We start from the raw sequence: 26,915 nt of genomic DNA on the forward strand, positions 1-26,915 counted from the left end.
CCCGGTGCGGCCGCCCCCCTGCACCCCCACGCTACACCACTGGCTCAGGGTCCCTTCCAACTATACAATTCTATGATTCTGTGCCCTCAAGGAAATCAGCCCTGAGTGCTCACTGGAAGGACAGATCCTGAAGCCGAGACTCCAAGACTTTGGCCACCTCATGAGAAGAGAAGACTCCCTGGAAAAGACCCTGATGCTGGGAAAGATGGAGGGCACAAGGAGAAGGGGACGACAGAGGATGAGATGGTGGGACAGTGTTCTCGAAGCTACCAGCATGAGTTTGACCAAACTGCGGGAGGCAGTGGAAGACAGGAGGGCCTGGCGAGCTCTGGTCCAGGGGGTCACGAAGAATCAGACATGACTAAACGACTAAACAACAACATGCTTCTCTTCCCTTTCTTTCTTTCTCTCTTTCTCTCATACACAGGAGTCAGCTAGACTGCTAAAGAAAAAGCGATTTACGTATATGCCTTGTATATGCAATATAACATTGTGCCAACAACTACCAGACTTTTAGAAGACATCTGAAGGCAGCCCTGTTTAGGGAAGCTTTTAATGATTAATAGACTATTGTATTTTAATATTCTGTTTAAAGCCGCCCAGAGTGGCTGGGGAAACCCAGCCAGATGGGCAGGCTATAAATAATAGTAATAATAATAATAATAATAATAATAGTAATAGTAGTAGTAGTAGTAATAATAATAATTGCCACCAGATGGCGACGTGGAGTCCCGGGTTTTTCTCTACCTTTTCCCTGTTCAAATTTACAGCGCCTTAAAGTGAAACGCTTCTTCGATGTGTCCAGATCTGGCCACACACATTCCACCTGCGCTATGCATTTCAAGCGCTATAGGATGCCCCGCCTTCCCCCCTTGGAATTCTGGGAGTTGTAGTTTGTGAAGGGGCTGAGGCTCCGCCCCCTCTCCACCTCGAGGCTCCGCCCCTCACGCACCGCGCCGCGTTTGACGGGCGAGCGGAGAAGGGAGGGCAAAGAGGAAGGGAAGAAAGGGCAGCTGCGGAGGCTTCGTTGGCCCCTGGCGGGCATGCGCGGGGTTCGTTCGCGCAGGCGCCGTGGGCCGACAACAAAGAGGGACTGAGGCGGCGGCGGCGGCGGCGCCTCTTTCTCCTCGATGGCTGCCGCGTTCCTGGTCGCGCTGTACGAATACTCGCCTCTCTTCTACATCTCCGTCGTCTTCATCTGCTTCCTGGTCACCAGCGGGCTGGTCATGGGCTGGTCAGTGGGGGGGGGTCAGTGGGGGGGTGGGGGTCAGAGGTCACGGGGGGAGGGGAGGGGGGGTCCAGGGAGGGGAGGGGAGGGGGCTTGGCTGGGGGGGGGGGAGAAATTTATTCCAGTGAATGGAGGGGGGGAAGTGGAAGATGGGGAGCTGTGGAGGGAGGGAGGCATATTATTATTACTACAGTATTATTACTATTATTATTATTATTATTGTTATTATTAATTTCTCCCCTCCCAGACAGAGACTCGAGACTTTCACAAATTGAAAGCAAACACAAATAAAACGGGGAAAGCCATAAAACGTATAGAAAGATAGTCGTTAGAGACGTAATAAAGCTCTAAGGAAAGTGGCTGGGGGGAGGATGCTGCTATAATAATAATAATAATAATAATAATAATAATAATAATAATACAATAATACCCTGCCCATCTGGCTGGGTTTCCCCAGACTTCCCCAGACTGGGTGACTTCCAACAAAAGATTAAAAATACATTGAACCATCAGTCATTAAAAACTTCGCTATAAAGTGGTACCTCGGGTTACGGACGCTTCAGGTTTACAGACGCTTCAGGCTACAGACTCTGCTAACCCAGAAATAGTGCTTCAGGTTAAGAACTTTGCTTCAGTATGAGAACAGAAATCGTGCGGCAGCAGTGGGAGGCCCCATTAGCTAAAGTGGTGTCTCGGGTTAAAAACAGTTTCAGGTTAAGAACGGACCTCCGGAATGAATTAAGTTCTTAACCTGAGGTACCACTGTACAGGGCTGCCTTCAGATGTCTTCTAAACGTCACATAGTTGTTTATTTCCTTGACATCTGATGGGAAGGCGTTCAACAGGGCGGGCGCCACCACTGAGAAGGCCCTCTGCCTGGTTCCCTGTAGCTTTGCTTCTCGCAGTGAGGGAACCGCCAGAAGGCCCTCGGCGCTGGACCTCAGCATCCGGGCAGAACGATGGGGGTGGAGACGCTCCTTCAGGTATACTATACCTGAGGGAGGGAGGTATATTATTATTATTATTATTATTATTTCTCTCCTCCCAGACAGAGACTCAAGGCAGCTTTCACAAATTGAAAACAAACACAGATAAAATGGGAAAAGCCATAAAACATGTAGAAAGATCGTTGTGGGAAACATAATAAAGCTCTAAAGGGATGAGGGGCTGCTACATCTGGGAAAGTGGGGAGAGGATTCTAGATTGTGGTAGCAGAGATTATTATTATTTATTGTTCTAATACCTCCCTTTAGCTGAGGATCACAGGGTGGTTTACAATATAAAAACACAAAAATACGTATTTATACCCTGCCTTTCCCCATGACAGGGACTTTCCCCATGCCAGGCAGCTTAGAATCAAAAGTAAGAACAACTGAAAACATGAGAGGGGAAACAGTAATTTAAAAGCAATTTTAAAATGATGCAATATATCTACACACTGACACAAATACATATAAATCTATGAAAGCCATACATTTAGTGCAGACGGAGGGACATACTATATAACATTTAACATGAACCCCACCTGAAGTGTCCAGGGACCTTGACCCTAGCCCACAATATGCTATGCCAGTCAAACTTAACAACAATCTTGTGAGTAGGATAATTTTGAGACCCACATAGCTGTCTGCAGGGTTGGGTGAGGAATAACCCTCTAAATGGGTCTTAGGGGAGTAGAGTTTAGGAGGGATAGGAGCTGCTCAAAGCAAGGAGGTTGTGGGTACTGGTAAGTGGAAGGGATGTGCGCAGAACATGGAGGTGCACAATTTTTTTTTTCATTGCTGGGGGTGAGTGGATTGCATTTTTAACAGGAGGGATCAAGTGGTAGCCCAGCCCTGTGGTAAAATCCAGATGCAGAGAGTTTCATCGAGGAGCAATTACAACAGGGGTTGAAAACTGAGTTATTTTGTTTTAAGACAGTTGTTGCCTTTTGGCTATACCAGATTTGACTGTTGTTAATATTAAGCGTTTCTGTTGATTTCATTTCGTGCTGCTTAGGTTTGGGTGGGACGTTCCCGTGATTCTGAGAAATTCAGACGAAGCTGAATCGACTGTGAAAGTGTCCCAGAAACAGATGCGGCAAGTGAAAAACCCATTCAGCTTGGAAATAAAAAACCTGGAAGCGGCTTCAGTTGCAAGTCAGTAGATTGTGTGTTTTGTTTGCTGTTCAGATTTTCTGCCCCCTCCCTCTCCCCTGCTATGCCAAGTGCCAGCTATCGATTTACCCATAGCAACTATCCCTGTTAGACCCTTTTAACAGAAATGAGCTGACCCAGTTTAAGCTGGCCCCTGCAAAGAGATTATAGCTTCCTTGATCTGCTTGACTATATTTATTTCTTCTAGCATATGGTCATGCAGAGGACATACACCGTGTACTGTGAACTGGCATTCTTGCTAATGTAGGTTTTACACTGTCAGTATGAACGTGGCAGCATGAAAACGCCACTAAACTCATGGATACCTGTGCGAGAGGGATGACAGGATGCAAACACATTAACAGGGAACTATAGGAGCAGCCCTGCTGGATCAGAGCAAAGGCCCATTTATTCCAGCATCCTGTTCTCACAGTGACCAGCCAGGATCTGAGTGTCACAGCTGTGCAAAGGAGCTTCCCAAGTGAATTGTTAGATAGCTGCCACCAAGTGACAATAGCAACGCATTTTGGGCTTGATCGTTCTTCTCCAGGAGACAAACAATCTAAATGTGCTTCGAACTTAGTCTCGCTCAAAGAAGTTACATGTTTTCTGAAGTTGAAAAGGTAAAGGTACCCCTGACCATTAGGTCCAGTCGCAAACGACTCTGGGGTGTGCGCTTATCTCGCTTTACTGGCCGGGGGAGCTGGCGTTTGTCTGCAGCTTTTCAGGTCATGTGGCCAGCATGACTAAGCCGCTTCTGGCGAACCAGAGCAGCGCACGGAAACACCGTTTACCCTCCCACTGGAGTGGTACCTATTTATCTACTTGCACTTTGACGTGCTTTCGAACTGCTAGGTGGGCAGGAGCAGGGACCGAACAACGGGAGCTCACCCTGTCGCGGGGATTCAAACCGCTGACCTAGGCGCTGTTGTTTAGATCACAGCGCCACCCGCGTCCCCCTTTATGACGTTTGTTTCTATGAAATAAGATTTTGGGTGCTCCTCACACATGCAAGTTTTCTCTGGTGGCCTCACCAAGTCACTGGCATCCAAATGGCAGACAGTTTATTTCCCCCATCTAATCTGGATTTACTGTTTACGGGGGAAATCCAGTAAAAAAAAATTTAAAAAAGTTAATCCATTGGTGATGACTTGTGTGTTACATTTCAAAAACCTGGTGGCAAATTCATCTGTTGTCTGGAAAAGCCCTTTCATCGCCTGAGGAAGAGCTGTCAAGCATGAAAAATTTAGGGACTTAGGGATGCTTTCCCTGCTACATAGTTACAGTACAGTGGTGCCCCGCAAGACGAATGCCTCGCAAGACGAAAAGCCCGCTAGACGAAAGGGTTTTCCGTTTTTCAATGCGCTTCGCAAGACAAATTTCCCTATGGGCTTGCTTCGCAAGACGAAAACGTCTTGCGAGTCTTGCGATTTTTTTCGATCCCCCCCCTTTTTTCTAAGCTAAGCCTTTAAAAGCCACTGAACCGCTAATAGCGCTAAGCCGCTAATAGAGTTGCTTCGCAAGACGAAAAAACCGCTAGACGAAGAGACTCGCGGAACGGATTATTTTTGTCTTGCGAGACACTACTGTATTTGGAATTGACATAATGGGTTTCCCCCCAACCTTTGGACCTTTCGGTTTTCAAAACTCCTGTTTGTGACTCCATGTTCTTTTCTTTTCCCCCTCTTCATAAGATGGCATAACGCTGGTGCCTGATTGCCTGGAAGACTGCCTCCTTACCTGCTACTGGGGCTGCAGCGTGCAGAAGATCCACGAAGCTCTGCAGAAACATGCTTACTGCTTTCGAATAAAAACTCCACAGGCCTTTGAGGATGCAGTGTATGACGAGTATCTCTACCGCCAGCAGTATTGGTATCCTTTGATCAGAGTTGCGTATCTTTGCTTTTGTAGAGTTGCAGGATCTTGGAACAGCTCTGCTTCTAAGCAAATCATCTAAAGCAAGTTTCTATTTTTTTTTTATAATAATTTTTATTAGTTTTCTTAACATACAAAAGACAATACAGAACAAAACACCTATATCAAAAACATACAACAGAATTTGACTTCCCCATACCTCCCTTTCACCGCATCCTTATTTTACCATTTTCTTTTTTAGCAACCCTTCAGTCAATTTTTTAATCAAGTCTCTTTTAGATTTACTTAAGATTAACATTTACAGCTGTAATTCTTTGTTTCTTTCCCCTTAGCATCTTATCAGTCCACGATTTTACAATAATTTTTAAGATATATTTTAAATTTTCTCCAATCCTCCTCCACTGTCTCTTTCCTCTGGTCACGGATTCTGCCGGTCATCTCTGCCAGTCCCATATATTCAGTCACCTTCGTCTGCCATTCTTCCAGAGTAGGTAGTTCTTGCATCTTCCAATACTTTGCCAACAGGATTCTTGCTGCTGTAGTTGCATACATAAAGAATGTCCTATCTTTCTTTGGTACCAATTGGCCGACCATGCCCAAGAGAAAAGCCTCCGGTTTCTTTACAAATGTCCACTTAAGGATTTTCTTAATTTCATTATAGATCATTTCCATCTAAAGCAAGTTTCTAGTCCCAATGGATTTAGCAAAAAGTTGAGAAAGTCAGGAGAGGAGATTGCAGAGAATGGGTGTCTAGTGCCCTTACTGCCCATTAGTCTTCCTTGTACTTGTACTTGTCTATTTAAAAACTTGTCTTCCTTGTACTTGTCTATTTAAAATCAACAGCCTCATTATTTAGAATATAAACCTCATTATTGAAAGGTTTTGATGTTTGTTTCTCCTTTCACCTCTTTACGGGGTGAGGACAAGAGTGGGCTGCAGTTTGGAAGTCTTCCTTTTTGCTGCACATAGAAATGAATGTGTAAATTGGAGAATTAACTTGAACGCAGAATACCTCTTGGCTCTAGGTACTTAATTCTTTGGAAGCTGTCTGCAGTAGCTCTCTTTCCTCTTAACTCGCTGCTTGGCTGCCACTAAACAGCTGATCAGCAGAAGATAAAACAGCCTCTTTAGCCATTTGCTCTGCTCCTACATGCACTGCTTCACTATCATGGAAAGCCAGTGGGCATGCTTAACCATTGCATTCTCTTGGTTTGCTTTGGGGAAGATACATAGCTCAGTGGTAGAGGGTCTGCTTTGCATGCAGAAAGTCCCAGGTTCAATCCATGCCATATCCAGCTGCCAATCATCGTCAACAGTACAGGACTAGATGGACCAATGGTTTGGTTCGATGCAAGTCAGCTTCCTTTGTAGCAGTTGCACAATCAAAGGAGCAAGAAATCGATAACTCTTTGGTCTTTTGTCAGCCCTTGGATGCTGATGGTTGTCTGCCATAACAAATGTGGTCTAAACCACTGAGCCTCTTGGGCTTGCCGATCAGAAGGTTGGCAGTTCGAATCCCCACGATGGAGTGAGCTTCCATTGCTCTTTCCCAGCTCCTGCCAACCTAGCAGTTCGAAAGCATGCCAGTGCAAGTAGATACATAGGTACTGCTGCAGCGGGAAGGTAAACGGCGTTTCCGTGTGCTCTGGTTCCCGTCATGGTGTCCCGTTGTGCCAGAAGCGGTTTAGTCCTGCTGGCCACACGACCTGGAAAGCTGTCTGTGGACAAACGCTGGCTCCCTCGACCTGAAAGCGAGATGAGCGCCACAACCCTGTAGTCGCCTTTGACTGGACTTAACCGTCCCGGGGCTCTTTACCTTTACCTTTGCCATAACAAATATAAATTCTAGTCCATAGTAACTTAGATCTTGCACTAAGAAAAGGCAAATTGTGATTGGGCCAAATTTTGTAAATCAGATTTGCATGCATTTGCTAATCTTCCATAACTCATTCTTGGTTTTTGCATAATTTATTCTCTCCATGCTAGCCACAGGGAGTGGCAGTCATGCAGAGCACTGAGGCCACCTCCCCGTGGCTACTGGAAATCTTAAAAAGTGTGGCGGGGAGACCCAAACCCTTGAGATTAATTAACCCGAGAAGAGTTGGTGGAAGAAGATTGGAAGAAATTTAAAGACTATTTAGATAAATACTGCAAAATTAAGGAATGTTAGAATGATGTCGGGATGAAGTTAAGTGGTTTTGGCAGCAATGTTATAAAGGAGTATGTAAAAATGGATTGTTATTAGGTGAGAATGTAAAGTTATAATACATTAAGGTAAAGGGTTAAGATAAAAACAAGGAGGGAAAGGATTTGCTGAATTAACTAATTGAACTGGAATACAAAAAAGGGAGGTGTGAGGAGGTCAGGGAAACAAGCAAATGAAATATAAGACATGAAAAGATTGATTTGTTTTAAACTGTTTTCTATTTTTTGTATTTTGTATCTTTTCTTTGTATTTTTGTATTTTTTCTTTTTTTCTTTTTTCTTCTCTTTCCTACTTTGTAACCTTTTTTTTTTGTAACCTTTTTCGAAACTTTAATAAATATCTTTTAAAAAATAAAAATAAAATATGCATGTGTAGGATTGCCCTGACAGAGGCCGAACTTTGTAACGAATGCTAAATTCCGTTCTTGTAACAGATGGAACGCAACACAGTTCGTCTGTGCCGGGCGAAGCCAAGTTTGATGCTAGATACATGAGTGCATCTTGAGCCTCAGCCTGTGCTGAGAACATCTGTGGCACAAACATTGCATTTGTCTTTATCTGCGGTTCCGTTCCTTGACACAAACAAAGCATCAAGACATCTGACAAAGCGGGAAAGCACTGCCAGGTACCCAAAGAGACACAAATCATGGACTTTGGCCCCGTGCCCAGATCTCGGTACCCGCTAGTTGCACTGCTGACGCTGGAGGATGAAGGCAACAGAGAAATATATGACATTGTAGGTAACCTCTTTCTTGAGAAAAGGAACTGGGACAGGAGTTTGCTTTGAATTGTCTGTGAAAAATTGCCGTCGAACAGAGTTGGCAGGGGACTTGCTTTTGGTTTTTGTCATAGCTATTGGTGTGTGCTAATATTATTCCTTCTTTAGAATGACATCTCATCCTGGATCCTTGGATTAGATAAGGAAAAAAATAGTTATTAGAGAGCTTGCACATCCCACAGATTGAGAAGCCAGGTCTGTTTTAGTCTGCTGGAAATAGTCACAGAGTTCATTACCCATCACTTCACATGCACAAGTTTTCCCTGGGTGGACCTGAAATTTGGGTAGGCGATTAATGAAGTTGAACTGGTTTACTTAATTGGCCTTAGTATAAGGCAGAATTGGGACACAGGTGGCGCTGTGGGTTAAAGCCTCAGCGCCTAGGACTTGCTGATCAAAAGGTCGGCGGTTCGAATCCCTGCTGCGGGGTGCGCTCCCGCTGCTCGGTCCCAGCGCCTGCCAACCTAGCAGTTCGAAAGCACCTCAGGGTGCAAGTAGATAAATAGGGACCGCTTACCAGCGGGAAGGTAAACGGAGTTTCCGTGTGCGGTTCTGGCTCGCCAGAGCAGCGATGTCACACTGGCCATGTGACCCGGAAGTGTCTCCGGACAGCGCTGGCCCCTGGCCTCTTAAGTGAGATGGGCGCACAACCCCAGAGTCTGTCAAGACTGGCCCGTACGGGCAGGGGTACCTTTACCTTTACCTATAAGGCAGAATTACTACCATCAGGGATTTCACTAGACTCAGAGTAGGAAACCTGATGACTGCAATGATTTCTATATGAAGAAATAAAATGAAGGTTGCATAGTTCACTTTTAAAAGCATCCACTCTGAGGTGCTTTAAAAACAAAACAAACCTTTAGATACAGTTGTATTCTATTTGGAACGCTTTTATAATCATAATGATTTTATTCATTTCTGTAACTATCGTATATCATTGTAACCATTTCTGGGACTTTATGTTAAAATCTTACTAGTGGTTAATAAATCTTTTGAGATTTATCACTAGCCCATAAAAACAGGCAACCTAAACAAAGACCTGTAGCAGCAAATAAAATCAATAATTAAGACCAGCCATTAAAATTGAGGAAGGAATTTTGCCCCTCCGCTTAAAATGATGTAATATGACAGACCGCGTATAAATTTCAGTGCTCTGTTTTGGTGTAATATATTAGTAAAAATCGATGGCTGTGTGGCAGGATGAATATTGGAATCTGAACCCAAAGTGATCAAGGCAATTCTAAACAAGATATGGGTATTAGCTCCTTGGAAATGACGATTAAGGACTGTTCGATTATTTCATCGCCTACGATGCCTTGTTTTTAAGTTCTTCACAGTCGGGTTGGATGTTGTTTGAACAATATGCAGCATAGAATTCAAATGTTTTCTTTTTTCCCCATAGATTTCTATGGTATCTATAATTCACGTTACTGATGACAGTTACAGGCTTTCCTGTCGAATCCTGTATCAGTATCTCCTCATGGCCCAGGGTCAATTTCATGATCTAAAGGTAAGCTTTGGGATTTATGGTTTGTTTTACATCTCAAAAGTGGCCGGAAACAACTGCCTCGGTTTGCATCAGGCCAGTTGCCCATCCTGTCCAATATTAATACTATTGAGTAGCGGCATCTCTCCAGAGACTTAGGAAGATCATTTCCTAGGACCGCTAACACCTTTTAACTTGGAGATGCTTGGGCTTGGGTGTAGAGCAGGATGCCCCTGGATCACTGATCTCTGCATTTTCCTCTAGTTTACTTCTGCAACCCAGAAAAGCCAATTCCACTTTTCTGTGATCAGAATACAAAACGAGATGAGATAATGGACTGTAGGTCCATTTTTGAATTCTCCCCCTTTGTAAAACACTACCTGCAAGTAAAAAATATAAAATAATCCTAATAATTTTATTATTTATACCCCGCCCATCTGGCTGGGTTTCCTCAGCCACTCTGGGAAGCTTCCAGTAAAACAGAAAACCACAATAAAACCTCGAACGTTAAAAACTTCCCGATACAGGACTTGCCTTCAGATGTCTTCTGAAAGTTGTGTAGTTCTCTGTCTCCTTGACATCTGATGGGAGGCTGTTTTATTATTAATAAAATAAAATTATAATCTCATTAGGAAGATTTTAGCCTTGGTCTCCCTTGCCTCCTGTTTGTAGTTTTCCACTTGCACGATCCTTTCCGCATAGGGGAACACTTAAAAAATAGCATTGCCGACATGCAATCTGAAGTGGTGCAGGCTCTTTCTATTACCTAATCCTGCTGTGCATGGAGGCCAAGTTACATTTCTCTTGCTAGAAACCCTGGGAAAATTGAGAAATGTTATGTACATGCATGATGCAGTTTTTTAATAATAATAATAATATTTTTTTTATTTATACCCCGCCCTCCCCAGCCAAGCACAATTTTGTAAGCAGTGTGAACTAAATCCTCTTCTGGGACCTCTCTAGGTTAGGAGCCCTGAAGCTTAAGTTTCATAGCAGAGTCTCCCCATGGCATATTTTGAAAATGCCCATGGGCTGCAAAACATGGAAGACCTGGTGTCAGGCATGGAGAGTCCTCCCCTCCCTTTGGTAACTTCACAGATAAGAATTAACGAGCAGTTGGTAGATTTATAGTCCTTTTAATACAGCGTCATGCTGCAAGCACAAGCACACAGCTCTCCGCAAGGAGGGCAGTTGGCTAGTCTAATCCTCCTTCCGACTTCCGCAGAATTTTAGGCGCTAATGGGAAGTTCCTCCCTCCCTCTGACTTCTTTGCTCTCTGATATGTTCCGACCTCTGAGTCCGGGGGTGGGGGGGCTCCCACACTCAAGGGACGTCTCAACTAGCTGCCCCCTCCCTTCTGGTTCTGTTGTCATTATCTCATAACTAGGTAACTCCTTCCTAAGCCATTCAGCTTCTGTCTCTCTCTCTGTTTCTGATCGTGGACGGGGGGGGGGGGGGCGACTATTCCCCTTCCAGCTCTCCATCAGAGAGAAGCTGGTCTGCCATAGAATACATTCCCCAGTCCTTGTCTTCAGACCACTCCCTGACACCTGAGCACTGAAACACACTCTCTGTGTGCATGTGTGTGTGCTTTCAGTACTCTTTTTTTTTTATAAAAGTTTTTTATTGATTTTTCCAACACATAATAAAAGACAAACACATTACAAAACAAAAACATACACCACATTAAACATATACTGACTTCCCCGTACCTCCCTTTCGCTGCATCCTTATTCCAAAGTTCTTTAGCAACCCTTTAATCAGTTTATCTATTGGTTCCCTTTCATTAAATTTCTTTAAACTTAATATTTACAGCTGTATTTCTCTACTTCTTACCCCTTGACATCTCAACACTCCTCAATTTTACAACAGTTTTTAAGATATAATTTAAACTTCTTCCAGTCCTCTTCCACTGTCTCTTTCCCCTGATCTCGGATTCTGCCGGTCATCTCTGCTAGTCCCATGAAGTCTGTCACCTTCGTCTGCCATTCTTCCAGAGTAGGTAGTTCTTGCATCTTCCAATACTTTGCCAGAAGAATTCTTGCTGCTGTGGTAGCGTACATAAAAAAGGTTCTGTCCTTCTTTAGCACCAATTGGCCAACCATGCCCAGGAGAAAAGCCTCTGGTTTCTTAGGAAAAGTCCATTTAAGGACCTTCTTAATTTCATTATAGATCATTTCCCAGAAGGCTTTAATCTTTGGGCAGGTCCACCAAAGGTGGTAAAAGGTACCTTCAGTCTCATTACATTTCCAACATTTGTTATTGGGCAAATGGTATATTTTTGCTAGTTTGACTGGGGTCATGTACCACCTGTAAATCATTTTCATTATGTTCTCTTTTAAGGCATTGCATGCCGTGAATTTAACACCGGTGGTCCATAACTGTTCCCAGTCAGCAAACATAATGTCATGACCGATATCCTGTGCCCATTTAATCATAGCTGATTTCACTGTTTCATCCTGTGTATTCCATTTCAACAGCAAATTGTACATTCTAGACAAGTTCTTAGTATTGGGTTCTAACAGTTCTGTTTCTAACTTTGACCTCTCCTTCTGAAATCCTATTTTCCTGTCCTGCTTAAATGTCTCATTTATCTGACCATAATGTAGCCAATCTCGAACTTTGGACTTTAGTCTCTCATAACTCTGAAGTTTAAACTTCTCACCATCTTGTTCTAGGATTTCACAGTATTTTGGCCATTTAGAATCCATATTAAGTTTTTTCACCGCCTTAGCTTCCATTGGTGACAACCACCTGGGGGTTTTACTTTCCAACAAATCTTTATATCGAATCCAAATGTTATATAGTGCTTTCCTAACAATATGGTTTTTAAAACTTTTATACACCTTTGCCTTGTCATACCATAAATATGCATGCCAACCGAAGTTATTATCATACCCTTCCAAATCCAAAATGTCTGTATCTTCAAGAAGCAGCCAATGTTTCAACCAGCAAAAAGCTGCTGATTCATAATAGAGTCTTAAGTCCGGCAGGGCAAAGCCCCCTCTATCTTTTGCGTCAGTTAAAATCTTAAATTTTATTCTGGGCTTTTTGCCCTGCCAGACAAATTTGGATATGTCTTTCTGCCACTTCTTGAAGCAGTCCATCTTGTCTAAGATCTGTAACGTCTGAAACAAAAATAACATTCTAGGCAATACATTCATCTTAATAACAGCAATTCGACCTAACAAGGAAAGTCTCAATCTTGACCATATTTCTAAATCTTTCTTTACTTCTGTCCAACACTTTTCGTAATTGTCTTTAAATAGATTCACATTCTTAGATGTTAAGTTCACCCCCAGATATTTCACTTTTTTTGTTATTTCCAACCCTGTTTCACTCTGAAATCTCTCTCTCTCTTCCATTGTTAAGTTTTTTTCCAGCACTTTCGTTTTCTGTTTATTCAGTTTGAATCCTGCTACTTGACCAAATGTCTCAATTAGTTCTAATACTCTTTTGGTACTAGTATCTGGCTGTTGCAAAGTTAAGACTAGGTCATCTGCAAATGCCCTTAACTTGTAATTTTTAACTCCGACCTGAATACCTTTAACCAACTGGTCCCTTCTAATCATATTTAACAAAACCTCCAGGACTGATATAAAAAGCAAAGGGGATATTGGGCATCCCTGTCGTGTCCCTTTTTCTATTGGTATTTCTTCCGTAACCACATTGTTTACTATTAACTTAGCTTTTTGTTTAGAATATATTGCACCTATACCGTTTTCAAAACCTTGGCCTACCCCCATCCCTTGGAGATTCTTCTTCATAAAACTCCAGCAAATGTTGTCAAAGTCTTTCTCCGCGTCCACAAAAATCAAAACAGCTTTCCTATTAATATCCACCTCTAATAACTCGAAAATGTCTATGATGTTCCTCACATTTTCTGACATCTGTCTCCCAGGAAGAAAGCCTGTGTGGTCCTTGTGAATCTCCTCTAACAGTACTCTTAACATATTGTGCCATGGGTAGGCAAACTAAGGTCCAGGGGCCGGATTCAGCCCAATCGCCTTCTCAATCCAGCCCGCAGACGGTCTGGGGATCTGCGTGTTTTTACAAGAGCAGAATGTGTGCTTTTATTTAAAATGCATCTCTGGGTTATTTGTGGAGCACAGGAGTTCGTTCATTTCCCTGCCCACCCCAAATAGTCTGGCCTCCCACAAGGTCTGAGGGACAGTGGACCGGCCTCTGCTGAAAAAGTTTGCTGACCCCTGTACAGTGGTACCTTGGGTGAAGAACTTAATTCGTTCTGGAGGTCCGTTCTTAACCTGAAACTGTTCTTAACCTGAAGCACCACTTTAGCTAATGGGGACTCCCGCTGCCGCACGATTTCTGTTCTCATCCTGAAACAAAGTTCTTAAGCCAAGGTACTATTTCTGAGTTAGTGGAGTCTGTAACCTGAAGCGTCTGTAACCTGAAGCATCTGTAACCCGAGGTACCACTGTCTTATGCCTAAACGTTTATCTCTTTTCTCCCTGCCTCCTCCCATTCCCAACCCCTAGCAACTTTTCATGTCTGCCAACAGCAACGCCTCATCTCTAAGCAGTCCTCCCTCGGGTGACAGGACAGAGGACCGCGTCCTCCTGGAGAAAGCCGGGCTGGCTGAAGACGAGGCGGACCTGCCAGATGAAAACAGCAAGGACTGCATCGTCTGCCAGAACAGGGCTGTCAACTGGGTGCTCCTCCCTTGCCGGCACACCTGCCTGTGCGACGAATGCGTGAAATATTTCAAGCAGTGCCCAATGTGCCGGCAGTTTGTCGGGGAGTCCTTTCCCCTGTGAGGCCGAAAAGAGTGAAGAACTGGGGGGGCGAAAGGACAGAGCGGTGTGTACTTTTATCCAGGCAGGGAGAGAGGAGAAATTCATGCAAAGGGTTGACAAGATGAGTTTGGACCTTCTGGAATAGTACCAAAGACCTTCCCTTCCACTTGAACTTTGGTGGCTGGTTGTCTGGCCAGCTCTAAAGCAAGGCTGGCACCTTCCCTTCGCAGTGGATTTGATCTGGAAGCAACAGTGATGCTAAGGCTTGGGCTGCACTGCTGCCTCTGCCTCCCGCAATGGTGCAAAAGTGAGCGTATTACAGGCAGAAACAGTGCTTTGAACTCTGTATAAAGGATATCTCTTTGTATGTGTGCATAAATTTATTGGGTATTTTCACGGCACTTTTCACCGAGAAGTTTCTCTCGACGGACTGATGTGGAGAAAGAGGAAATATCCCCTGAGAACACTTAATTTGTATTTATATTCTTGTGTATGTGTTTTAATTTGCTGTCAGCCTGGTTTTCTACTTGATAGTAATGCTGCTCTTTTCAGTTGCAGCAAGTGGGGGGGACGGGACAGAAGCAAAGAAATAAAATATAGAAAGAGTTTTCCTTGCAACTCTTCAGTAGGTCCACATATATTTTGTGTACCATATCTCCATGCGTCTCACGTAAGCTGGGCAGTCAAGACTCGGGAGTCACTGGCAGGAATTGCAAAATGCTTGGGAGCATGCAAGACTTCATGTGCAGAGATTTGTTAATGCATGTGCAGTGCCAAATGTGAACAAAAGTCTCCAAAGGGCAGTAATGACACAAAGATGACATTGGTTGAAGATAGGATCCCGTTTTTGTTTGTTTTTGAGCACGGAACATTAGGATGCCTGCCAACTGCAGATCACTTCTGCTTTAAAGATTAAAGATCTTATGGAGTTCCTATCCAATATGATTATTGTTTCCCAAGTCACAGTCCCTGCATAGGTCTTTAAAGTAGGTGTGGAAGACTTCTTTCCCAAAAGGGCCATATTTCCTCGTTGGCCATATTCTTGGTACCACATACTGGGGGTGGGCGCAGTGGCACAATGCCAATATGTGCAGAACCCCATAGATGTGACTCCAGCCTTTGTATATAGTGGGTTCCGGTCTACCCATGAAGAAGATGGCAGTTTCCACCATGTGTCCCCTTTCCATCTTCCTTGCAAGCATCATTTTTGCAGTTTGGCTGCCCACCATTTTTTATGTTGCATTTCAAAATGCTGTAAGCTGCCCTGGGACCTTAGTCCCAAAGGCTAAATAGGGGCGCATTTAGTCCCCATGCTTGCAGTTCTTCACCTCTGTTTTCAAGTAATAAAATCAGCACCCTATAAAACATCCTTTAACCGTACTGCCAGATCCCTTAGGACTTAAAACGATGTGCTTCCGGGGGCTTTTTGTAACCTTCAGTCCAGGGCTCCTTGCTCTACACTTTACCCAAGACTTCTATTTCTACTTTAAGCCATGCTGTTGTGGGCATCCATCTGCCCACATACTGAGAGCCAGTGTGGTGTAGTGGTTAAGAGCAGTGGACCTGTAATCTGGTGAACTGGGTTCGCGTCTCCGCTCCTCCACATGCAGCTGCTGGGTGACCTTGGGCCAGTCACACTTCTTTGAAGTCTCTCAGCCTCACTCACCTCATTTGTTGTGGGGGAGGAAGGGAAAGGAGAATGTTAGCCGCTTTGAGACTCCTTAAAGGGAGTGAAAGGCGGGATATCAAATCCAAACTCCTCTTCTTCTGCCTCGAGAGACGGTGGAATGTATCTCTGGGAGTGAAGTCAAACAGCTGTGGTAGCACTAAAGTGACCTCCTTGGGGCGCAAGCCTGGGCAGTGGATCTGGAAGTCCTGGGATGCCCAGGCAACAAGATCCCCCTCCTGGCCTTGCTGAAGTGGTCCAAAGGAAAGCAGAGCAAGACGTTTGGCACCAGCTTGGCGTCAGGAGTTGGCCTTCTGGCGGTTCCCACACTGTGAGATGTGAGGTTACAGGGAACCAGGCAGAGGGCCTTCTCGGTGGTGGCACCCACCCTGTGGAACGTCCTCCCATCAGATGTTAAGGAGATAAACAACTATCTTACTTCTAAAAGGCATCTGAAGGCAGCCCTGTTTAGGGACGTTTTTAATGTTTAATGCTGTATTGTGTTTTTAACATTTGGTTGGGAGCTGCCCAGAGTGGCTGGGGAACCCAGCCAGATGGGCGGGGTATAAATAATAAATTTTTATTTTTATTTATTTGCATTGTGCCACTGCCCACCTCCTCAGTATGTGGTAGCTGGAAGATTGCCCACGAGGAAATCTGGCAGAAAAGGCTCTCCACACCTGCTTTAAAGACAAAAGCAGAGACTGAATTGGGAGACAATCACATAGAATCATAGAATCATAGAGTTGGAAGAGACCACAAGGGCCATCGAGTCCAACCCCCTGCCAAGCAGGAAACACCATCAGAGCACTCCTGACATATGGTTGTCAAGCCTCTGCTCAAAGACCTCCAAAGAAGGAGACTCCACCACACTCCTTGGCAGCAAATTCCACTGTCAAACAGCTCTTACTGTCAGGAAGTTCTTCCTAATGTTTAAGTGGAATCTTCTTTCTTGTAGTTTGGATCCATTGCTCCGTGTCCGCTTCTCTGGAGCAGCAGAAAACAACCTTTCTCCCTCCTCTATGTGACATCCTTTTATATGTTTGAACATGGCTATCATATCACCCCTTAACCTCCTCTTCTCCAGGCTAAATCTTCACCATATTGGACAGGAACTGCGTAAGACTGCAAGGCGTGCAAATCTGCTATTATGATTCTTCAGTGAGGCAGAAATCATCATCATCATTGTGTGTGTGTGTTTGACTTGTAGTTCCTTGCCCCTGGTAGCATTCCCACATGTCGGGTGTCGCCAGCTGCTGATACAGCCCTATCCGCCTGCTGTTTCGGCAGCCTCTTGGGGCTGCACCTGAGCTGCCGACGTCTAGGCTCAGGAAACAGCTCCTTGCTTGCAGCATGGCATGAGAGAATGAGCTGCAGCTCCTCCAACAGATGGCTCCCGTCATGTTGGCAAGGCAAGGTTTCATGTTTGCGTAATTAGTCGCATGTCATATTGAAAGGGAAGGCCTGTTTGCATGCAAGAGACCTTCGCATGGTTCTTGGAGTTAAGAGGCAAACTTGTTTGGGGGAGACGCAGCCTCTTTCTAGTTGCTCTTCAAACAAATGTCAACAGGGCTAAGAATAATAATAATAATTACTTATTTATTCATTCATTCCTGCCCATCTGGCTGGGTTTCCCCAGCCACTCTGGGCGGCTTCCAACAAAAGATTAAAAATACATTAAAACATCAGACATTAAAAACTTCCCTAAACATAGCTGCCTTCAGGAAATAAGGCGGCAAGAAGTCAAGTCGTGCTCCCATCATGGAGGTTTATATGATAGGCTTCCAATAATAATAATAATAATAATAATAATAATAATAATAATAATAATAATAATTTTTCTTTATATCCCGCCCTCCCCAGCCGAAGCCGGGCTCAGGGCGGCTAACAACAATAAAATAGTACAACATTCTAAAATCAGTTCATTATAAAATTAATTCAACTCAAATTGATGGCAACCATTAGGATAGAGATACTGTGTAGATTGCCAAAGGAAGGAGTCAGGCTGTGCCCTGACCAAAGGCCTGGTGGAACAGCTCTGTCTTGCAGGCCCTGCGGAAAGATGTCAAGTCCTGCCGGGCCCTAGTCTCTTGTGACAGAGCGCTCCACCAGATTGGAGCCACAGCCGAAAAAGCCCTGGCTCTAGTTGAGGCCAGCCTAACCCCTCTGTGGCCTTCAGGATGTTCCAGTGACACCTTGCCGTCCCCTCAGAATAGGACAGCGCTTGGGGACATGGCTCAGTAGCATAGCACATGCTTTCCAGGTGCAGTATACTGTCTCATCTCCAGTTAAAAGGGTGAAGCAGAAGACTTCTGCAAGAATGGCTAGATAGCTACTGCCAGCACCTCTCAGGTGGGCGCCATTGCCATTCTAAGAGAGGGAGGCATTCACGAGGGAGTTCCAGCACCTCTTTTTCTGGGATATGCCACCAAAGCTCGCTTCTTGTGGTTTAGTCATGTCTGACTCTTTGTGACCCCCTAGACCAGAGCACGCCAGGCACTCCTGTCTTCCACTGCCTCCCACAGTTTGGTCAAACTCATGCTGGTAGCTTCGAGAACACTATCCCACCATCTCGTCCTCTGTCGTCCCCTTCTCCTTGTGCCCTCCATCTTTCCCAACATCAGGGTCTTTTCCAGGGAGTCTTCTCTTCTCATGAGGTGGCCAAAGTACTGGAGCCTCAGCTTCAGGATCTGTCCTTCCAGTGAGCACTCAGGGCTGATTTTCTTCAGAATGGATAGGTTGGATCTTCTTGCAGTCCATGGGACTCTCCAGAGTCTCCTCCAGCACCAGAATTCAAAAGCATCCATTCTCCAGCAATCAGTCTTCTTTATGGTCCAGTTCCCACTTCCATACATCACTACTGAGAAAACCATAGCTTTAACTATACGGACGGCAAGGTGATGCCTCTGCTTTTTAAGATACTGTCTAGGTTTGTCATTGCTTTTCTCCCAAGAAACCTGTCTTCCCAGGTGATATGTAACATTTTTCTCAGGCACCATGGATGGAATCTTTCAAGGAGTTGGAAAATGGCATTTATAAGTGGTCCATGTTTCACAAGCATACAGTGGTAGTACAATAGCTTTGTAAACAAGCATTTTTGTTTCCCTGCAAATCTCACGGGCCTTAAACACTCAGCACTTCAATCGAAAGCTGCACTCGCAGAGCTCAGGCAATGCTGGATTTCAGCATCAATGTCGGCCATTGTGGCAAGATAAATGCCCAGGTAGGAGAAGTGATCAACACTTTCCAATGCTACTCCATTGAGTTGAATTTTTGTAAGCTTCTGCAAAGATATTTAGGATGGTTTGGAGGTCATCCTCTGAGTGTGCACACACTACGTTGTCATCAGCATATTGAAGCTCTATGATAGAATTTACAGAAACCTTACTCTTTGCTTTCAACCTACACCGATTAAAGAGCTTTCCATTTGATCGATATATGATTTCTACTCCGGTGGGGAGCTTCCCATCGACAAAGTGTAGGATCATGGCGATGAAAATAATAGGGTTGGGGTGATAACACGTCCCTGTTTAACACCTGATCCCGGTGTGAATGGTTCACTTTGAGAGCCATTGTTTTCTGCGATTGTTGCTGTCATATTATCATGGAGGAGCCGAAGGATGTTCACAAATGGATCTGGGCAGCCGATTTTCAGAAGGGCAGTCCACAGGGCAGTGTGATTTACAGTGTCGAAGGCCTTAGTCAGGTCAGCAACTGGTAATGGGGACAGGACCGTGAAATTGGTCCAGTTACCTCATTACCGTCTACACTCTCCAGGATTTCAGACTAGGGACACCCCAGCCCTATCAGGAGATATCGGAGATGGAAACATTTGCTCTACCTCTGAGCCAGTTGCCATCTCAGTAAGAGCTGTTTGACAGTGGAATTTGCTGCCAAGGAGTGTGGTGGAGTCTCCTTCTTTGGAGGTCTTTAAGCAGAGGCTTGACAACCATATGTCAGGAGTGCTCTGATGGTGTTTCCTGCTTGGCAGGGGGTTGGACTCGATGGCCCTGGTGGTCTCTTCCAACTCTATGATTCTATGACTCTATGATCTCATTCCACAACCTGTATTTTGCAAGGGCCAAGAGTGCCAGACAAGGACAAGAGTGATCCAGGTCCAAGAAACCAGAAGCCTTCCTATTGGGTATTGCAGGTAGAGGAATACATAAGCAAGTTAAAACATTGTTTTTGTATGCAACAACTGCAGCAAGAATATTATTGGCCCAATAATGGAAACAGGAAGAGATCCCAACAAAAGAAGAGTGGCGGATGAAGTTAATGGATTATGCCAAGTTGGCGAAACTAATCGGGAAAATTCGGAACCAGCGGGACCAGACCTTTTTGAAAGACTGGAATGAATTTACGTTGTATTTGAGAGACAACTGTAAACAATTGACATCGTTAGTAGGGCTACAAGAAGCTTTTTAAGGTTAGAAATATCAGTTAATATCAATATGGTGTTTAAATGTTGTATTTAAGATTTGGATTTAAGGGTAATAATAATAATAATAACAACAAAATGCTATATCAGAGCATAATTAGGAAAACCATTAGTTGAGGAGGAGGGAAGTCTCAGGCCAAGATGTCTTTGTATATTATATGTAAGATGGATGTTTTGTCAAAAAAATATTTATAAAATTAGAGACAGAGAGTGACCGAGGTTCAGGTCCCAACTTGGCCATAGAATTTGGCAGCCTAAGGTATCCTGCAGGAATTCTCAAATATGGCACTGTGATTCTGATAGTTGCCCACTAGATGGCACTTTCCTCTTAGGAGAGTGGCCATAGTTTCAAATGTGCACGGTTTTCCCCCAAACAGTGCTCATCTACTGCTGCACTTGACATCTGCAACCAAAAGGGCACAAAGTTTCAAAAGAGCTCGATCTGTCTGCTTCGCCTTGTGAGGTTCCTCTAGGCTTTTCCCCACCTTGCAGCCACCTCCCAATTTAAGACAACCCCATTTAGTTGCTGGCATCTGCCTGTCTTGGGAGACGATGGAGGGTGAAGCCTTTAGGGGTGAAGTCAAACTGTTGGAGAGTTACAGCGCCTGCTGTGGCTGTAGAAATCAGTGTGGGAGAGACATGCTTTGTTGCAGCCGGGCAGGTGAAGGCGTCCTGTTGTTAGCCACTCTGAGCCTGACTTTGACCGGGGAGGGCGGGATACAAATAAAAAAAAAATTATTATTATTGTTGTTGTTGGTCTGCGAGTGGGCCTGGTGCTTGGGAATCCTGCCATCTTCCATTCTGTGGACACGACCAATCCAGATATCGCTGAGACAGAAGTGCAAACTCACTGGGAATGTGGGCTTCGAAGAGCACATCTTTTGAGACTCTCCCGCCATGCGATACCCCAAATCGTCCTGACGCAGAAGACATGGAAGGCCTTGAGGCATCGCTCCTGGCAGCTGTGAGTTGTCCACGACTCACTTCCATTAAAAAAATCCTTCCAGTAGCACTTTAGATACCAACTAAGTTAGTTATGGGACACGGGTGGCGCTGTGGCTTAAACCACAGAGCCTAGGACTTGCTGAGCAGAAGGTCAGCGGTTTGAATCCCCGCAACGGGGTGAGCTCCCGTTGCTCGGTCCCTGCTCCTGCCAACCTAGCAGTTCAAAAGCATGTCAAAGTGCAAGTAGATAAATAGGTACCACTCTGGCAGGAAGGTAAACAGTGTTTCCGTGCGCTGCTCTGGTTCGCCAGAAGTGGCTTAGTCATGCTGGCCACATGACCCGGAAGCTATACACCGGCTCCCTCAGCCAATAAAGCGAGATGAGCACCGCAACCCCAGAGTCGGCCACGGCTAGACCTAATGGGCAGGGGTCCCTTTACCTTTACTAAGTTAGTTATTGGTACGAGCTTTCGTGTGCATGGTATCTGGAGAAGTGTGCATGCACACGAAAGCTCATGCCAATAACAAACTTAGTTGGTCTCTAAGGGGCTAGTGGAAGGAATTTTTATTTTGTTTCGACTATGACAGACCAACATGGCTACCTACCTGTCACTTCCATAAAGCAGCGTTCTCAATGTGCAAGCCTGGTAGACCTTCATCTTGGTATTGGACGTTGGAACTGAGCATGCAGGATGCCTGCTTTTGAAGAATCAGCTTTGCTGCAACTGCTACAATCGGGTCACACTTAACAGCAGCTCTCATTCAAGGAACTGAAGGCTGCATAGGGATGCAAACCATTAGTCCATCTGGCTCAGCGCTGTCTGCACTGACTGCCAGCAGCTCTCCAGGGTTTCTGGCAATGGGAGACATTCCCAGCTCTCCCTGGAAATTCTGTGAATTGAACCTGGGGCCTTCTGCATGCAAAGCAAGGAGGATAAGGTTAGCTAGCCTACTGGTCTGGACCTTTTAAAGTGAAAATATGATCCACTGATTACGAGTTAGATGAATCCAACTCTACAGTTCTGGGAACTGAGAAAAACAAAATGTCCACCTAATCAATGGAGTCATGGAATCACAGAATCATAGAGTCGGAAGGGACCCAAGGGTCATCTAGTCCAACCCCCTGCAATGCAGGAATCTCAGCTCAAGCATCCATGGCAGGTGGCCACCCAACCTCTGCTTGAAAACCTCCAAGGAAGGAGAGTCCACCAGCTCCTGGGGAGACCATTCCACTGTCAAAGAGGTCTTGCTGTCAGAAAGTTCTTCCTGGTGTTTAGTCGGAGTCTCCTTTCTTGTAACTTGAGGCCATTGTTTTGGGTCTGACCCTCCAGAGCAGGAGAAAACAAGCTTTCTCCGTCTTCCATGTGAGAGCCCTTGAGATGTTTGAAGATGGCTATCATCTCTCCTCTCAGTCTCCTCTTTTCCAGGCTAAACATACCCAGCTCCTTCAAGCACTCTTCATAAGGCTTGGTTTCCAGACCCTTGATCATCTTGGTCCAGTATACCTGAAGGAGCATCTCCACCCCTATCTTTCCACCAGGACACTGAGGTCCAGCTCCGAGGGCCTTCTGGCGGTTCCCTCCCTGCGAGAAGCCAAGTTACAGGGAACCAGGCAGAGGGCCTTCTCGGTGGTGGCACCTGCCCTGTGGAACGCCCTCCCACCAGATGTCAAAGACAACAACAACTACCATACTTTTAGAAGACATCTGAAGGCAGCCCAGTTTAGGGAAGCTTTTAATGTTTAATAGGTTATTGTATTTTAGTGTTTTGTTGGAAGCCGCCCAGTGGCTGGGGGGACCCAGCCAGATGGGCGGGGTATAAATAATAAATTATTATTATTATTATTATTATTATTATTATTATTATTGGTCGCCCTCGTCTGCCCACCTTCCAGCTTATCAACATCTTCCTTAAATTGTGGTGCCGAGAACTGGACACAGTATTCCAGGTGTGGTCTGACCAAGGCAGAATAGAGTGGGACTGTTACTACTGCTTTGGTTCGGTTATATAAAACAATGGGCACCGTAAAGGAAATAAGTGGGGAGTGGGAAATAATAGAAGATCCAATATTGGGTTAAATAGAAGTTTCTTAATCCTACTTGTAGAATAGATTGTGTTTTAAAGAAAGGCATTCTGAATTCATGGGGGAGGGGGTAATTGATGTATATATTTAAATTGCAATCCATATCACTTTTGTAATACGGTTTGGAATGAAAGATAAAAATTAGAAAACCAAAGGCTACTTGTTAACAATGGCTCAGCCAGTAGAGCATGAGACTCTTAATCTCAGGGCTGTGGGTTTGAGCCCCACGTTGGGAAAAAAGATCCCTGCATTGCAGGGGGTTGGACTAGATGACCGTCAGGTCCCTTCCAACTCTACTATTCTTGCAATGTAGGAATCACAGATAAATAATCCCTGGTAAACGGGCATAGAAGCTCAGCTTAGAAATCTCCAAGGAAGGAGAGTCCACCAGGTTCCAAGGGAGTCCGTTCCACTGTGTTTTTTGTTTTTGTTTTAATTGAATTCTGATTGTATAGTTTTTCTTCTTATTATTAAAGATTTTCTTGTTTTATAGAAGTATGTGTAATGTCTCTCGTATTTTTTCCATGTAACATTTTTACAAATCAGTTTCATTTGTTGAGATGTTGGGGGTCGGGGGGGGAGTTGGGGGGGTCGGGTGGCGATGTTTCTATTTTGCTTAATGTATGTAGGGTTTGGCATCAGCGTCACTTGTGCAGGTTCCCTGCTGTTCACTTGTGTTCCTTTGGTGGTGAGAGAGGTTGGGGTTGGCCTAGGGTGTGGTTGTTCATTTGTGGTTGGCTGTGGTGGTCTTTGTTTTCGTGTGTGAGTGGGGTGGGTGGGTGTTTTGGATCAGGTTAGCCATATTGATTTGTATGCTGTTGGTGGATTTTTGTCATTGTCTTGTTGGGCTGTGTATGTGTGAAAAGGGAACCATACCGGGGTGAAGGCGTCTTCTTCTATTTGTCCCCGTGTCAGTTTCAGTTTATTGGTTAATTTTTCTAGTAAGGCTGTTTCCCATACTATTTGCTACCATTGGTCCATGCTTACTCCTGACAGGTCTCTCCAGTGCCTGGCTATGGTGTTTCTAGTTGCTGAGAGTAGGTGGGTTATGAGTTCTTTGTGGTGTAAATGGGCCTTGTTGTCTTGGAAGAAGTCCATTCCACTGCTGAACAGCTCTTACTGTCAGAAAGTTCTTCCTGGTGTTTGGTCAGAATCTCATTTCTTGTCATTTGAATCCATTGCAGATACGGATTTAGAGAAGCATGAGCTGTTTGGTCGCACTGGGCACAGAGCCTCAGGGGCACTGCGACTATGATGCAGAATGGAAGGCGAGAAGCGGGTGGCACCAAATTTTGGCATCGCATAAACAACAGCTGCCAGGGTAGTGACTGCCACTAAATGGAAATCTCAGGACACACCAACAAAGGAAGAGTGGATTTGTAAATTAAGTGAGTGTATAGAATTGGCAAAATTAACTTCAATTATAAGATATCAATCAAATCAAAAGTTAAGAATGGAGTGGAAGTATTTCGAAGATTATATGTCAAAATTTTGTTCTAAAAATGATAAGCTAATAGGCTTAGAATTAAAAAAAATGTAAGCAATAACAAAACCAGTAAAGAAAGAAGGAAAACTCAGAATTTAACAAAAATAATTTATTATAGGATGCAAGGGGGGAAAGGTAGAAATATAAAGAAGTCGAATTGCTGTGGAAGGAAGTAGAGGGTGACTGGTGGGTTTTATAATTAAATGTATAATTATGCAGCTGTTGTAATTTAGATATGTGAGGGAATCATTGGGAATTTTGGTTCTTATGTATATATGTTAAGTTTCAATAAAGATCTTTGGGGAGGAGGAAACAAACAAATTTTGGCTTTGCATTGGTCCGCCATTCTCCATTCGTTCAGGTCCTGCTCTCTGGAGAGGCAGAAAACAAGCTTGCTACATCTTCCATGGGCAGCCCTTCAGATATTTGAAGGCATCTATCAGAGGAGGTGAAGAACCCTGTGGCCCTCCAGATGTTGATGGATTCCAACCCCCACTGCCCCTCACCACTGGCTAGGCTGGCTGGCACTGATGGTTGCCATCCAACCACATCTGGAGGCCCCCCATGGCTGGAGCAAAGAACATCCCTTAATGGCCTGGAATCTCTCTCTATGCCTTTGGAATGCGACCCCATCAAAGCTAGAGGGAGGGGTAAAAAGGGAAAAGTTTGCAGGGAGTCTGAATCTGGGGACTTGGAGAGACCCTGAGAGCTAGGCTGAAGGGGGAAGCACCCTGGGGTGCTGTAGTGCCATTCGATGCAGCCATCTGGGTTTTCACAGCTGTTAGAAAGGGGAGAGTAGTGATGTATGGAAGTGAGAGCTGGACCATAAAGAAGGCTGATCGCCGAAGAATAAATGCTTTTGAATTCTGGTGCCGGAGGAGACTCTGGAGAGTCCCATGGACTGCAAGAAGATCCAACCTCTCCATTCTGAAGGAAATCAGCCCTGAGTGCTCACTGGAAGGACAGACCCTGAAGCTGAGGCTCCAATACTTTGGCCACCTCATGAGAAGAGAAGACTCCCTGGAAAAGACCCTGATGTTGGGAAAGATGGAGGGCACAAGGAGAAGGGGACGACAGAGGACGAGATGGTTGGATAGTGTTTTCGAAGCTACCAGCATGAGTCTGACCAAACTGCGGGAGGCAGTGGAAGACAGGAGTGCCTGGCGTGCTCTGGTCCAGGGGGTCACGAAGAGTCGGACACGACTAAACAACAGAAAGGGGAGGCGTTCCCTCCTCTCCTACCGCTGCTCAAGAAGTTCCCCTTGCTCGGAGAAGTGGGGAACGACCCTCCGCAGGAGACTCTCCGCGGCAGGCATTTCCCTGGCGCGCCGTGCCAAAAAGCTGGACGGCGTTTGCTCTCCGGGGCGCGTCGGTTGGGGGCCCTCGGTTGCAACGCCATTCTCCCCACCTACCCGCCGCCGCCGAGGAGAAGCCTCGATCTGCAATGCAGCAGCGTTAAACGGGCGGCGGGGAGTGTGTGCGCGCGTGCAAGGCTCCTCCAGCGCCTTTCCGCGGACGCGCAGCAATCTCCGGCCGCCAGGTCGCGCCTGCTTGCAAGGCCAGGTCGGTTGCCAAAAAATAAGGAACACCCCACCCCTTTCCAGCTCAGAGACACCCCCCAACCTGTAGGCAGGGCGGAGATGCCTTTGGAGACGTTGCAAAGGGGCCGCCTGGCTGGCTTATTTTATTGTATTCTTGCAAAAGCCCCCCCTCCCAAAAAAAACACCACCCATTGCATGCATGCAAGCAGGCATCTTTGCAGCGCGCCCCGTGCGCCGTGCGCCTCGCCTGCGGCTGAGTCAGCGGCGGAGGAATGCGAGGGGGAGGGCG

At 45.2% G+C, this 26,915-nt stretch overlaps 1 protein-coding gene across 1 annotated transcript; it reads left to right on the forward strand.

Moving 5' to 3' along the window:
• The first annotated feature begins 1,009 nt into the window (after positions 1-1,009).
• On the forward strand, positions 1,010-15,082 carry CGRRF1 (cell growth regulator with ring finger domain 1). The gene is made up of 6 exons (XM_081914842.1): positions 1,010-1,234; positions 3,227-3,366; positions 5,058-5,235; positions 8,032-8,179; positions 9,624-9,731; positions 14,207-15,082. The coding sequence occupies exons 1-6, from the start codon at positions 1,131-1,133 to the stop codon at positions 14,483-14,485; spliced, it is 957 nt and encodes a 318-aa protein (XP_081770968.1). The 5' UTR covers positions 1,010-1,130; the 3' UTR covers positions 14,486-15,082.
• The last annotated feature ends 11,833 nt before the right edge of the window (positions 15,083-26,915 follow it).

This window comes from Podarcis melisellensis (assembly GCF_964234715.1).
Source record: "Podarcis melisellensis genome assembly, chromosome: 1".
Taxonomy (NCBI): Eukaryota; Metazoa; Chordata; class Lepidosauria; order Squamata; family Lacertidae; genus Podarcis; species Podarcis melisellensis.